The 15,824-nt window shown below is 39.6% G+C and overlaps 1 protein-coding gene across 3 annotated transcripts in view; it reads right to left on the bottom strand.

The window, feature by feature from the left end:
- Window positions 1-15,824, bottom strand: part of TNPO1 (transportin 1) — an 81,440-nt gene that overhangs the window by 43,663 nt on the left and 21,953 nt on the right. For all 3 annotated transcript variants that reach the window (XM_087741346.1, XM_087741347.1, XM_087741348.1), the window contains one exon: window positions 15,290-15,365. In XM_087741346.1, the coding sequence (XP_087597472.1) occupies window positions 15,290-15,365 (76 nt within the window). The remainder of the gene's footprint in view (window positions 1-15,289; window positions 15,366-15,824) is intronic.

The raw sequence follows: 15,824 nt of genomic DNA, 5'->3' as shown, positions 1-15,824 counted from the left end.
GTTCAAAGTTCCTTTGTGCCAAGAATTAGCTTACACATGGATTCCAGGCCTTCAAAACTATTAACATCCCAACAGAAATAAGGATAATAAAAATAAGAGATATAACTTAAAATATAAAGTATTTTCAAATTAAAGTTACTGCATCACAACACCAAGACTCTCAGTACACCTGCAATGTCTGATGGACACTAAAGACGCTTTCCATTGTGATCTGTGCTAGTCAGAACAGAAACAGCACTTTTCCAAAGGGGAGATTTTGTTTGGCTGATTAGAAATTAAAATTCATTTTAATCAATTGATCTTATTTGGGTTCCCAAACTAGACTGCCATTATATGCTTTTTATTCTTGTTTTTATGTTCATATTTCAGTTCTCCTAAACAAGCATTATTTTTCATGCTCCATAACTATAAATGTATTGTTTTACAAACATATCCTCTACACAGAATTCAGTAAGTTGATAAATCAAGTAGCCACCCACCCTATGCATACATATTTGAAACAATTCTGTAATATTACCTACACTATATGTTTTAAATACCCACCAACTTCTAAACAATATAAAAATAAAAGTTGTTTCAGTTGCACAGCACTGCATTTCAAGGGGCAACAACTTTTCTGGGAGAATGGAGAAAGAGGGAAGAAAGGGTTTATTATTTTAAATAAAAATATTAAAGACTGGATGAGCGGATAAACTTTTCGCAACCACAGAACTTGGTTGTGAGATGTGACAAGTATTACTACCATTATTACTTGGCAAGTCAAATCAAGTAATTTTATAATTTTTTTTAAAGTTTTGAAGATATCATTAACAACGATCAGGTGAAGAATGACCTAAAGAAAAAAGCTCTCACAGGAACTCTTGATCAGTCTCAGGTTTGCCTGAAATACTCTCTGAATTAAAAGTAAAATCTCTGCATCAACTCTTACACCAATAGAGTATGTCAAACTGTTTGCTTTACATAACTAGTCCATTGATAGGTACACATGTTTTCAAGAAATAGAGTCCTCCATATATGGTTATTAAGATTTAAAGTTGTGCCTAGCAAGGAAGGAAGCCAAAGGAGTCTTCCTTTAATTTCCACATGATCTAAACCCCTTGCCAGCCACAATAAGCCATCATCGTCAGCAGCCACAGTTAGACACAGAATACAAGAGTTACTCATTCTGTATCAGCCAGCAGTATCTTCTCGGGGTGAAAGAAGTCAGAGCACCAACCAAAGTCTGATTAGAATACAGTACCTTAGCCACTAGCAGTATAAGCTCTAGCATGAAAATAATAAACAGTGCATTAAGGAAAAACATTAATCCTTTAGAATGCCTGGCTACAATTACAAAAGGGACAAGGCAACAGCTTAAATTTAACCAAGCAGAGATACGTATACTATTAAGTTCCTTGTGTTAGAAATAGGCAGATTGGCCAGCTGGTTTAGATAAAAATCAAGGTCACATTAAGGTGAAACTTCAGCACCATTTTTTTCTTCGTGAACTATCCTGTCGTGTGCAGCAGCATGAAACATCTCAAATACACTCCTTTAGCCAAGATAACAGAAAGAAAATCCTTCATAGTGTTTAACTCACAGACCTGCAACAAAGATTCCATGGGATTCATAGGGAAAGTCACACCTCTGACAAATGAAAAATAACTTGTGAAGCAAGAAAAAGAAGAAAGATTAAAAACAAAAAGCAAAACCAATCATCACCATACAGACAGGTGACAAGCAGAAATCACAAAGATGGACTTAGTGCTAAACAAACACCAACCACTTCAGCTAGAGAAGCAGCATAGAATCTGATATGCAGGCATTAAACAAAAAACCAACCAACCAACCAAACCACACCATAGCCCAAATCTTAATTTGAGAAAAAATTTTCTGATATGACTGCACAAGGGTATTTATGGAATCCAGGGTGTTCAACAACTTAACAGCTACACTGTCAGAAGACAGTAATGTAGGTCTGGATGGAGTTCTTGCTGTAACACCAAGATTACAGGCAGATGGCCCAAGAGCTGAGTAAGACACTCTTTAGTCTTCATACATTCTGTGATAAGTTCTGTCAGCCATATGCTTCAGCCATCAAAAAAGATCAGTCTTGCCTCCTTCTGTCTCTGTCAACCTGGAAGTATAGAGTTGACAAGAACATATAGTACAAGAAAAAGAAGGAAAGCGAAGCAGACCTCTGGCATTTGATGTCACCTCTGGTGCCAAACCAGTTCATCAGTGGAAGATTCCCCTCTCACATTGCCTCACTTTATCATAAAACCATATCACAGTCATAATTTAGTTCTCAGTAAATTTTCAATTCTGTTGCAAGACTCTAATACTAGTTCCACATTTTAATGGTTTACATACAGAGCAAATGGACATATACCCACATTACACAGATATCAATTATTTTAGGCTACTACAGTGCTTTTAAGAACTAGTGTGTCCTCAAACAGCCATATTTCCTCTAACGAGGGTTTGTATGACATAGGGTGCATATGTAAAAGCAACGAGGTTTTTGTAGCTCACCTGCAAATCCAGGTGAGCATTTGTTTCACCATGCCTTTTCATCCTCTGTTCCTTAGAACGTAACTTCCTAGATTGCTAAAAGAACTGAGCAATTGGGATGAGCGTAGCATTTATCCATTCACAGACTGTAATATAAAGATTATGAGCATGGCTATATTTTGCCCTATTACTCTTGTGGTATCGGCAACTTTCAATGTTAGGGTGAGACTTTTTCTAAAGCAAAACTGCTCTGTCTGTCAATTTGAGTCTCAAAGCTGTTAAGCCTTTTTCAGAAATAAGCTGTCATTCTGTGTTTTTTAACTAGTGATATGGATTTAATGTATACAAAATGTGTATAAATAAATAATAAATATATAAATATATATAAATAATAAACATAAATAAATATTAAATATATATTTAATATACACAAATTTTAATATATACAAAATCATGACTAGTGTCACTGTTGCACATGAAATTTCTGATCCATTAATGAGACTTGTTTTAGCTCTTTTAAGAGACAACCAAAAAAAATAACAGAGCAGTGTCATATGGGAAGCAGAAAATGAATAATTTCTTCTGTCCTAATGTATAAGAATACAGTACAGAGACACCTTCATGAGCTTCCCAGCAGAAAAAGATCCTACCGTTTTTTTTGATGCTGGACTTTTAGAGTAAGCCTAGGTATAACACTTTTGGCTTAAACCAGTATGGTTTATCACGTCAGAAGCAGGACTGAGGATTTTTCAAAACATTCAGCGTATCTGAATACATAAATGACTTTGAAATGTAGTGGCTAGTCTCAAAATAATCAGTGCTCCATTGACTCACGTAAGTCATGGAAAATAATTTGACAGAACTGCCTAAGTTCAGGAACATCTGTAAGACATGAAAACAAAGCTGGAAATGTTCTGCTGATGCTGAGTGTTGCATATCTATTGAATAATAAGTAGCAACAGCTATGCTTCTGAAGACAGTGTTGTAAATAAAACTGAGCTGTGGACAATATGAGAAGGGTGTTGAAATGCTGACCTACAATTATCTTGCTGGTTACTTATGGAAGTTTCTGCATTCTAACTAATAATGACCACAGGTCAATCAGAATGCCAGAATTTGTACATCTCTATGGCCTTGCAAAAACATGAAAAGTTTAAAGAACTAACCCTCTGCTTTCACTCCTACTTTTAGCATCTCTATCGTATCCCCACAAACTGGTTGTATCAGTACTTTTCCTCTCTAATGCCATTTTATGTATCACCTGCAGTTAAATCAGTGCTAGAATTCTATCAAGAGCAGAATAATCCTTAACAAGAAAGGGGGATTCAGTGTGGTGAGAGTATGATTCACTACAAGATCTCAAACTACGTAACGAATGCAGGATATTGTTGCAGTTTGAGAATATCTAAAAAGTAATGTCATCTCTCTTTGGCGTTTACGTGTTGAAGGAAGGGGTGGGGAGTGGTGGATGACAAATACCTTAGCACTAAGTCAAGTGCATAGGGAAAGGAAATGATGAGCTTCCCAATGGAAGCTGCTTAGACAGCATTTGGCAGTGAATGAATTTAGAGTCATTAATCTATCTGAAGAAATTACTTGGTCAGACGAATAGAAGTTTTGTCACTCTCTGAATATATCAAAGGTGAATGTTACCAATTAAAACATGTGACAATCTGTCATATGAATAGCTGTTGGAACACAAGGATTAATTGGATGAGTAAAATGAGGTTGTGCTACCAAGTTGAGTAATTCAGCATACTGTTCAAACTGTTAAGTGAGTACTGGGAAGCACAAAATACAGGACACTCACCAACACTGGTGTTGTATAGGGTGCTATGCATTGGAAGTTTTGACTACTTCTCCTTCTGTCTCTATCCTATAGGTATAGCTTAAGAGAAAGTTGTGTGGTGGCATGCATGTAAAAATATTTTCATAAAGACAGACTACTTTGTTTCTCTAGCTGATACCCTTCCTTGCCAGTAAGGCTTCTTCCCCTATAATGCCCAATTAATTCAAGACAAAACCTTCTCATTTTTCTTTCCTAAGCCCATACTCAGTGTGTTTCGTCTTTTTCTTTTTGTTCTGGCTGACTTTTCTGGACACTATAACCAGATTTTCAATTAGCCTATTAGGATGCACTCTGCTGAATGGCAGAATAAGAGTTGTGGCACTAGTGGAGGTATTCTTCCTAAGCAGCTGTGCAACTAGCTACAATAATAAAATAGAGAGCATGGACCTGCTTTTAATTCAGTACACCTTTATACAATTCCATCTTTTATTATTATTATTTTAGAAACTCAATTTTTTTTCTAGTATTTGGCTATACAAATGTTCTTACTAGGAACAAAGCGACTGATCCTCTGCTACTTAAGAGTACCAGTGAAAATGAGACTATATCTAAGCAGCTTCGATGCGTGACCATGCTGCTCTTCCTCTTCCGAGTCATTTGAAATATGTCTTCAGTTTCTTTAGTTTTCAGTGTCTACCTATAACTGCATCAGCCTCCTTTCTTTGAGGAGGGAGGAAAATGAGGGGAAACTGTGAATGCTTACCATTTTGGAATGCTTGAAGCTCCTGAGACTTAGAGCTTACCAGTCAGAATTACCTCTGATCAGTAGTATATCTTCTGATTCAGAGAAGATGATCCATCACTTGAAGTTATGTAAATGCTTTTTCCTTGGAGATACCAAAATAAAAATTTGTACTGTTGAATCTGTACTTGCTTGAACAGCCAGTGTGCGCCACTTCAGATGAAGCAGACAACCTCACTAGGAAGGAATGGTGCTGCCCAGTCCAGTGCTGCAGGGCTAAGCTGTTATAAGCTACCTGTACCAAGCTGAATGCAGACCGCGGTCAGTATCAGTACTTATGACTCTGTCATGGCACTGTTGCTCCTGAATACCTTTTGAAAGCAGAAGGCACAGCTGAGTAAAATCTTCATGTGGTTCTGAAGAGTGAGAATTATGTCATTGTAGAAGGAGAAGGAAGGAGTTTAACATGCTTCACAAAAGCAGTAGTAATGCATAGCCAGTTATTGATATTAGCATCAGACTGTGAGATCAAGATATGCTTTTTATTTGGCTCTTTAGATTGCTTTCAGTAAAGATACTCAATTCTAGAGCTGGCCAAAAATACTGTGGGTACTATTATTGGTGGTGGTGTGGTTTAATCCCAGCTGGCAACTAAAGACCACACAGCCACTCGCTCACTCTTCCCCTCCTGGTGAGAATCGGAAGGGTAGAAGTGAGAAAACTCACAGGTTGAGATAAGAACAGCTTAATAATTGAAATAAAATAAAACAATAATAATAACAACAACAATAGTAATAACAACAGTAATAATAATAATAATAGTGAAAAAGGAAACAATAAAAAAAAGAACAAAAATCCATGAAAAACAAATGATGCAACTGCTCACTACCCACCAACTGACATCCAGCCTGTCCCTGAGCAGCAATTTCTGCCCCCCGGCCAACTCCCCCAGTTTATAAACTGAGCATGACGCCATGTGGTATGGAGTAGCCCTTTGGCCAGTTTGGATCAGCTGTCCTGGCTGTGCCCCCTCCCAGCCTCTTGTGCACCTGGCAGTGCATGGGAAGCTGAAGAGTCCTTGACTGGTGTAAGCACTGCTCAGCAACAACTAAAACATCAGTGTGCTATCAACATTATTCTCATCCTAAATCCAAAACACAGCACTATACCAGCTACTAGGAAGAAAGTTAACTCTATCCCAGGTGAAACCAGGACAGGTGGTATTGAAAAATATTTGGTTTTTTTCTGGGTTCCACTCCCTTTTGGCATTAAAGGAAAGGCTTTTTTACTTGCACATGAGAAGTGGTAACAAGCATTCCTTTATAAGGCCAGATTTGGCTTCATGAAAGTGGTCAGCTAACCAATTGCACCTGCCCCAGCACTGCAAGATAACGAACACACTGAAATTGTTATGTCATCCTAATGCCTTACAACAAGTCTGCTTTCTGAAAACCTAGAAAGAGGTGGTGATGTTGCTTCCTAGGAGCCATCACAGCCTAAATCAGACACCAGCACATAGCCTCACGAGGAGGAGGAGGCACCATTTTTTCAGGTAGAAGGAACCTCAGAACTGCACTGAATCAAGTACTGCTTGGTGGACAGAAGTGCCTTTAGAAATCACACCAGTCACACTTTCCCTTTCTGTAGGAAACCACCACATAGGGATGCTTGATACTGGTATTTTAAGTACACTTGGATTTGACATGAGAGCCAAACACCACTGAGTAGGAGAGTTTGACTTAAAAAAAGCATACAAAGAAATACCCCTTGCAGCATACTACATTCAGTTCATTAGATACACTAAGGAAAGGCTTCAAATAGCTGGCTAAATACCTCCAACTTACCCCCCAAAAAGTCACATTTATTGTTAGGCCAAAACAGGCCTTACTCAAGACTACCTGAACTTCAGAAAAAGGCACAGCAAACAAAACTGAAGGTTTGATAACCTTAAGAATCAAGGGAAAGCCTGAAAATTTCTGTCCTTTCTCCACAAGCTACTTGAGAGAAAATATATTCCAAGACTCACCTCCAAAATGCTTACAGTGAACAGCACTTTTGAAGAACCTAAACCAATGCCATTACGTACATGAAGGCATGAGGCTAGTCAACAGCTGGCACACTCCAAAGCTGCCTGGGAGGACTCCCAGCAAGGTACAGAGCATGGATCTGCCTCCAACATACACAAGACTCCTTGGGTGGCTTCCTTGCAGGAACCTGGAAATAAGTATGCCCAGGAGTGTGTTGGCCTCCTCTGGAGAGAGGCGAATTCCCAGGTAGCAGCACCAGACTCCTCTAAGGTATTTACTTGAAGAGCATTGTGTATGTTGGGGGAAGGTCCATGCCCTGTAGGTCCCCCGGAATTCTTCTAGGCATCTTCTGGAGTATGTTAGCCTTCTCTGGAGATGGGTTAATTCCCAGGTAGGAGCCCTGGACTCCTCCAAGGTAGCTACCAAAGGAGTTTTGTCAATGTTAGAGGCAGTTCCATTCCTGTTAGCTCCCCAGGACCTCTCGCAGGCATCTCTGGGAGCATTTTTGTTTCTTCTGGACACAAGTGAATTCCCAGGTAGCAGCCCCAGACTCTTCCAAGGTAACTACTCAAAGACCATGGTGTATGTTGGGATAAGATTCATGCCCGGCAGCTCTTTCGGAATTTTCTCTATGATCAAGAAACTTTTTATTTTACTTGTTCTTTTTCAATGCTTTCCTTGTATGGACTTCAGGGATAGAGAAAGAGATAATAACAGAGATCCCATACTCTGATTCTGGATGCTCAGAATAAGGAGCTGCAGAAAAGGATTCCTGAAGCGTTGAATCACAAACCACAATCCACTGGATAACTTCAAAGTTTCTTTCAAGACTTAAAACAAACAAACAAACCAATAAATAAATAAAAATCTGTCACTTCAAACATGTGGTATGTATGCCATACAACTACTTCGGAGAAGCGTTTTCCTTAAATCTGCACTACAATATCCCTACAGAAGCATGAAAAGGAAGAATTAGCCAGCATACAGGAAAAAACATTGAATTTTGATCTGACAAAATTCATTATCTCATAACTTGGTTTCCCTTAAGATATTTATGCACTTCTATTACTTTACGCATTGATTACTAAAAACTCAGTCAGGCTTAATTTTTTTTTTTTTTAATTCTTCATTCATCTGAACTTAAGAGAAAAAATGTTTTGCTGTTGTTTAAGTAGGACACTACATATGTTACACAGCATTTTACACTGTAAGGGTACATTAATCTGACTTGACTTCTGAATTGCAATGCAATCAGATCCACTCCTTGGCAGTTATTTTAGTATATTTAATTATGATATCATGCAGGATGATGGTATTGGGTGGGACAGGGGGAGTGGTAGGGGGGCATTTGTTTTAATTAAACAGTTAAAGCTGCTGAACCACTTCTGGATTAATCCTGCTCATCAAATACCTTCCTGAAACTGGTAGCTGGTGAATTAACACCTGACCTCACACAATGGTCTTTTTCTTGCTCAGCTTCCAAGACCTTTCAACATCAACATGCCAAGAAAGTTCATAATGGAACAGACTCATGAAAACTGCTGTCCAGATCGAGTTTAAACTCCAACACTCATCAGGAAATATTCACATCAAACCCACAAGACCACTTTGGATCCCAGTAACAGTTTATAAAAAGCCATTTCAAATTCTGCTTTACAGAGCTAGATGAATTATTAGCGTCATGATTACCAGAAAATAAATTACCATCTGTGTGGACTTCTACTGCAACAAAAACCTGGGGCAGGGGGGATGCGAACAGGACCTTCCTTCATGGTAATGTTCCATGTCAAAGTAAGGCACTCTGAATAACTAAGTCATCACAGGAACAACATCAAGAGTACAGACTGCTCTATCTTCTACTGATTTATAAAAATACAAAGCATTTTGGAAATAAACTTAAAAGATCATCCTCAAAGCCTATGACAAAGGCAGTACTAAAGCAGCGGTCTCAATCCCAGCTCATTCACCTTCAGACTAAAAGTTCATCTCAAGGATTCTGATCCTTGGCTGTGACAGCCTTACACTGGGCCATGGCCAATCCACTGAGATAACACTCTGTTGAGACCAGAGTTCCCACGTCAGGATGGGGTGAAGAGTCAGTCACTAAAACACAATCCAAGATCAGAATCACAAAGGCTTTGTATAGCTGCAACAAGATAGATAACTACAGCTATACAGGCCAGCAGAAAGCTACCAGGAGCATCATGCATTTCGCTCAATATTTTCCCCACTAGCCTAGGTCCTGCCAAGAGTCCAGCAGACAGGGAACAGGGAGACAGAAGCAAAACTTTATAGAAACTGTGCACAAACTAACCATGTCCTGACTCTTGTCTAAGAAGGATAAAAGGTAGATCTGAGAAAGGACATGTGTGTTTTCGGAGTAAGGATAGACAGTCTGAATCTTAACTGGAATAGATATCATATCAGTAGTTCTGTTCTTTTTCTACCACATAGAGGCATTAGGTATGTCGAATCTTACGTAAGAAGTGGTAAGCTTTGACACCACTTCTGTTATTGCATTTTTTTATATAAAACACCCACCAACATGAAGGCCATATTAGGCCAAGTAGAACGCCACATTAATTCTGACCCCATATGAAGACAGCTTCCCTTTTTTTGGTCATAGGTGTGAAGATCACAGTCAAAGAAAGATACATGCAGAAACATAGTAGGAATAGTCTGTAGAGATGACAAAGTCTCAATTTAGTCTCTCCTTAGAGTTGAACAGAGAAATGTTACCAGGAGGCAACACAGTAGTCTTTGCTGATGCAGTTACACCGTTTCATCTCACAGTATGCTGATATAACCTTGCATCAACAAAATATTATGGCAGGATTATGACAGAGCCATTACACCCAATGCTCCCTAACTGACAAATTGAATTTATGAAGATTAGAGAGTATTCTTTGTGAATGACAATGGACATCATCTTTTGATAATTTAGCGCAACCCAGATCCACCTCTCATTCACAAAATCTAGGATGCTGTGTCAGATAAAGCATGGTGTAATACCAGGTTAAAAATAATAAGAAGAAGACACCAGGGAATTGACAAAGTTGTCTGTGGTGGGTTGACCCTGGCTGGACACCAGGTACCCACCAAAGCTGCTCTGTCACTCCCCTCCTCAGCTGGACAAGGGAGAGAAAAATATAACGAAAGGCTCGTGGGTCAAGATAAGGGCAGGGAGAGATCATTCACCAGTTACCGTCATGGGAAAAACAGACTCAACTTCAGGAAATTAGTTTAATTTATTACCAATCAAAAGTCAGAGTAGGGTAACGAGAAATAAGAACTAAATCTCAAAACACCTTCCCCCACCTCTCCCTTTTCCCAGGCTCAACTTCACTCCCAATTTTCTCTACCTCCTCCCCACCAGCAGTGCAGGGGGACAGGGAATGGGGTTGCGGTCAGTTCATCACATGTTCTTTCTGCCGCTCCTTCCTCCTCAGGGGAAGGACTCTTCACACTCTTCCCCTGCTCCATGTGGGGTCCCTCCCATGGGAGACAGTCTTCCATGAACTTCTCCAATGTGGGTCCTTCCCACAGGCTGCAGTTCTTACGGAACTGCTCCAGTGTGGGTCCCTTCCATGGGGTGCAGTCCTTCGGGAACAGACTGCTCCAGTGTGGGTCCCCCATGGGGTCACAAGTCCTGCCAGCAAACCTGCTCCAGCATGGGCTCTCCACGGGTTCACAGCCTCCTTTAGGCATCCACCTGCTCTGGTGTGGGGTCCTCCATGGGCTGCAGGGGACAGCCTGCCTCACCATGGTCTTCACCATGGCCTGCAGGGGAATCTCTGCTCTGGCACCTGGCGCACCTCCTCCCCCTCCTTCACTGACCTTAGTGTCTGCAGTGTTGTTTTTCTCACATATTCTTACTCCTCTCTCCAGCTGCAGTTGCCCTGGGTTTTTTTTTTCCCCTTCTTAAATACGTTATCATGGAGGTGCTACCACTGTTGCTGATGGGCTCGGCCTTGGCCAGTGGTGGATCCATCTTGGAGCCGGCTGGCATTGGCTCTATCGGACACAGGGGAAGCTTCTAGCAGCTTCTCACAGAAGCCACCTCTGTAGCCCCCCCGCTACCAAAACCTTGCCATGCAAACCCAATACATTGTCCTACAAGAGGACAAAACAGATGAATTAAGAAGGATGCTATTTTTGTCAGCCTATTTTAGATGGGGAAAAAAGGGATCTTATAAACATTCATTTACAGAAGGTATAAACAAAGCAAGGCTTTGATATAGACAGCTTTGGGAATTTCATCATTATGATCAGCAAGGTCCGAAACAAACTCGGAACTTCCGCTTACACTATGAATTATCTATATTATGATACCTAGAGGTTCTTCCTCTGACCTGCCTCATGCTTCAGATGTCTTAGACAACTGCCTCAATGTACCTTAACCAGAGACTAGAACTGTCCTCAGGCAAGACAGCAAGGAGGCTGAAATCAGGACAATACTTTCTCAGATTTTCCTTCAAGGGAACAGACTTGGACTACAGAAGCAAAAATGCGAACAAGGAAAGGAGGATTTAGATGCATGACTTGGAACAAAGAAGGGAAACTGCAGGAAAGCTAAGAAAGCAACAACAGCAGCAAAGCTGATATTCCCTTGCAGCACTGGACTGTGTCAGTCAACCATAAAAAACATACAGAAAGTGATCTGAGAAGCAGCAGCAGCAATATGCACACACTCCAGAAAACAACTCATTAACAGAATACAGAAGCCTATAGGATTCTGAGCTCAGCTCAGGGGACACCGGGGGGGGTGGGGGGTGGGGGTGGGGGTGGTGGGGACGGACCAACAACAACAAAAACCCAACAAACCAAAAACCAACAAACCACCAACACTAAGGCAGGGCAATCACATTATCTACCAGGTTTTACACCTGCCAAACCAAGAAGGAACAGATACACTAACAGAGCATCTGAGTAATCTTTTAATTTACAGATAAATTAGTAAAAACAAGCTTCTTTCATTTAGATATTTTTCAGTTAATCTGGACTCCACCTCACCCAACTAAGGAAGATCTCTGAGCACCATGCCTCCTGGGAAGTACATTCTAGAGACCTATACCTCAGTCTTTAATGGCTTGGGATCGTATTTTGTTCCATTAGCTTGCCTACTGTCTGACTTCCAGGACTGAATGCTGTTTCCTCAACATTTTTTATATTCTGTGATATTTGTAACATTGAGGAGCATCCAGATTCACAACACTGTCTTTAAAAATGCACATTAGTTAAAAGAAAAAAAGAAAAAGAAAGGAAGTGCTTAAAGCTAGGGGCTGTATATGCCATAGCTGCAAGCCAGGCCATATATTTTCACTGATGAAATGGTAGGAGGGCAACACCTGTTTCCAGGAAGACCCAAGCTTAACAAGCTTTGACAGCTTAACAGGGCCCACAGAACTTAAAAACAAAATGCAGAAAACCACCACATACATATAGGAGTACCACAGTAGACCTAAAACCAGCAAGCCACCAGCATTCAGACAGAAGCCTGATGAAGCTAACAATGGAGGGAAAAAGAAGTTACACTTTCTGCAACTGAAAAGTAATACCTCTGGTGCTAAAACAAAGCAAATTCCCTACACATAAGGTTTATCTAAGTATCTTAGAGGCAGACATCAGTGAAACACCCAGCTTTGCAAGCAAAGTTACTTGCTTGCAAATAAAAAGTTTACTTGCAAAGTTATTTGCCTGCAGAGTCATAAGACTCGGGCCAAAAATAATTTGATACAACCTCCACTGCAGTAAAATGAGGGTATTTAATACACATTTCAATCAACCATTACAGAATGCCCACATTCAGGAGCTGTCGCCTAAATGTATCCTTAAGCACAGTTTTCTCAGCAGTGGTTTCAACAGTGGTAAAAACCGAATCAAAGGTGTCCCATCTGCTATCAAACCAAGCTCTTTTTCTCATGTACTATCAAAACACCTTAATTTTTATTGAATAAGCTGTCAGTGATGTTGGGAGCTTACTTTGATAGCTTCTTCTGCTGGGATGGTACTGCCATAACAGAAGTGTGAACTTCCAACATTATGAATATCTATGCTTTGGTCCGTGGTGTAAAGTATAGTTCTTTCCTCTAGCCAACATGGCAAGGCTGTAGGACAGACGACCAACAGAACCCTCTTCAGGAGGGGAAAGGAAAGAATACTTTCCAGTTGTACTGAACAGTTATTTACCTGATGAATCCATCGCATTTTTGCCTCCTCGTCAAAAAAAGGATGCAAGAGTATTGTAGCTACTGAATAGCTGTTCTAACAGTTACTTTACCTTGCTTGGGCAGAACTAATGATCGACGATGGAGGGCTGTTGGTTGGATTCAAAGCAAATCCAACCAACAGTCTTCTGTCATTAGCCCTACCCAAGCAAGGTAACAGGATATTTAGAACATAGCAAATACTATGAAGAGCACCAACACTGGACTCAGTTATGGCACCTTCAATATTCTGCAAGTTTCCTGGACTAGAAATACAAAGTTAAAAAATAGTTGCTTTGGACAAAAGATTATGACTCTAAAAATGTCACTGATGCAGGACAAGAGCATCTATGAAGCAACAGCTGCTTCTCAGCAGTCTCACAAAAGACCTGATGTACCTGTGAGAGGTACCAGTGCAGTATGATCCCAAACACCTTTTCTTAGAAGTTAACTTGCTACTTCTCCCCAACTTGCTTGCCAGATTGTACCAGATCCTATTTTTTTCTCCTCAGATAAAACAGCTTTATACAACCATTTTGCAATAGTTAGCATCTCTTACTCTTCATTCAATTCCAAACAGATTGATGTGTGTAAACATTAAGAAGTATAAAAGAAAGACTACCGGATAATCTAAGGAGATTTGTTGGGAAGACAGATTCTTACACATTGCTAAACACACATCAGTATCTAGAACCTCAAGCTCAAGTGGTGCACAGAATGAAGAAGGGGAAATTAGCAAGTAAGGCAGTGTTAGAAAACAAATTTTTTGGGAAAAAAATGTGGAACGGCATTCTCATCATATCGTTTGTACAAACTCCAGATCCCACTACTGGACTCACTCTGCTTTTCATTTTGCTGTTAATGGTATAAAGCACATGTTGTATCTACACTGGCACCTTGCTCAAAAATTTAATATCCTGGCTGATTCACGTCTTGAAAGCTCTCTCTCAAACTTGAGGTATTCCCCTAAGGCCTCACAGATGATCAGGAGACTTCCTACATAGAACACACAAAAACATTAGAATATACTCCAGCCTTCAAACACGAAAATATACTTTCTTCCTCCTCTCTGTTTCCTTCCTCCAGAAGTAAGCTGACAGCACAACCAAAACACTAGTTAAAACTTAAGACAAATGTTCTTGCTGATTCTTTGAATGTTACAGGGCCACATGTAAATAAAATCTAATTCAAAGTGAAAAAAGCAAACATCCAGAAATCCAGAGGTGAAACACTAGAAGGCAGAAAAAGTACTGGTAGCAGGACACTAGGGAAAAATACCCAGAAAACAACTCAAACAACTGGACACATTAATCACAAACAAACGTAAAGCAGCCAGATGTGCCAAAACAGACCTTCAAACAAATTTCTTTCACTGTAAAAGACCTCACAAACCAGTAGCTGTAGTATGCTGGAAAGACAATCTTTCATACAGCGTGATCATTACTAAGGAATTGTCTGAATTTATCAACTGATAGAGGCTACACAGTATGCCATATGCAGTTTGTACTAATGTCCGTGAGAATAAGACAACAGTAAGCAGCCAGTTGATTTCTAACTGCATTTTACTAGAATTAAGACTTCAGAATGAAGATTCTGACAGCCATCATCTTTGGACAACTCTAGTATGTGATTTTCAAAATATGTAACAGCCTCATTAATAAGGAGATCATTATCATAACTGAATTTAGCAGCATGTTTTATAATGTGTATAGTCACAATTCAAAGTTATTCCACAATTTCACTACAGTCGATAGTGGCATGACGCTCCAACATTTCTGGAAAGATTTCATAGGACATTTAGACTGGAATCTATTCCAAGGCTGAAACTACAAGCACCAATAGGTTATCAGATTCTTTTCCATAAAGACTCTGGAGAGGATAAATGTGTTCTACATTACTATGGAGCTCAACCAACCAGCAAACTGACTATAGGCATCAGCTTCCTATTTCTTTCCAGCTAAACAAAATACATTTTTAAAAAAGGCAGAAAAAAAAGAAGTAGAATAAAACAGTCAATATCTCAAGAACTTACCTTCAGACTTCAACTTCGTAAGAACAAAAATCAGGTAATTGTTGAAATCTGGATACTGATTGAGTTGTTCTAGTTTCTGAAGAGAGAAACTGTTAAGGAAAGTTGAATCTTCACACACAGCATTTATAGCTTTCTGGATACAAAGATTATTAAACGAGTTATGTACTACTGCATCACTTCAACCAGCTGTGACTATAAGCTCCGAATATACAGAGTATGAACAATCTGAAAACAGTTTCCGTAATTTTCTTACTGAAGCAATAGCTTTAGTAATGGTGAAATCTGTAACAAAAAAAAATCCAGGGACAGACACAGAAATTAATAGATCCTTAAAAATATTTGTAAAGCCGCTAAAAAAAGCCTCCTCTGTACAGTTTTGGATTTCAATATTTACACTTAGAAGCTCGCCAAACCTAAGAAATCCACTGAGACACAATCCCATAATACATCTTTTTTTCCCCTCCACAATAAATAAAAGCATTTCAGCATTAAAATACAACAGCTATGATTTTGATAAGCTACTTATTTTAATATT

The sequence above is a fragment of the Nipponia nippon genome, unplaced genomic scaffold (genome assembly GCF_047370975.1).
Source record: "Nipponia nippon isolate SJK-2023a ecotype South Korea unplaced genomic scaffold, ASM4737097v1 scaffold_8, whole genome shotgun sequence".
Classification (NCBI taxonomy): Eukaryota; Metazoa; Chordata; class Aves; order Pelecaniformes; family Threskiornithidae; genus Nipponia; species Nipponia nippon.
Note: the sequence above shows the minus strand (reverse complement) of the source record. Positions and strands in the feature narration are given on the sequence as shown.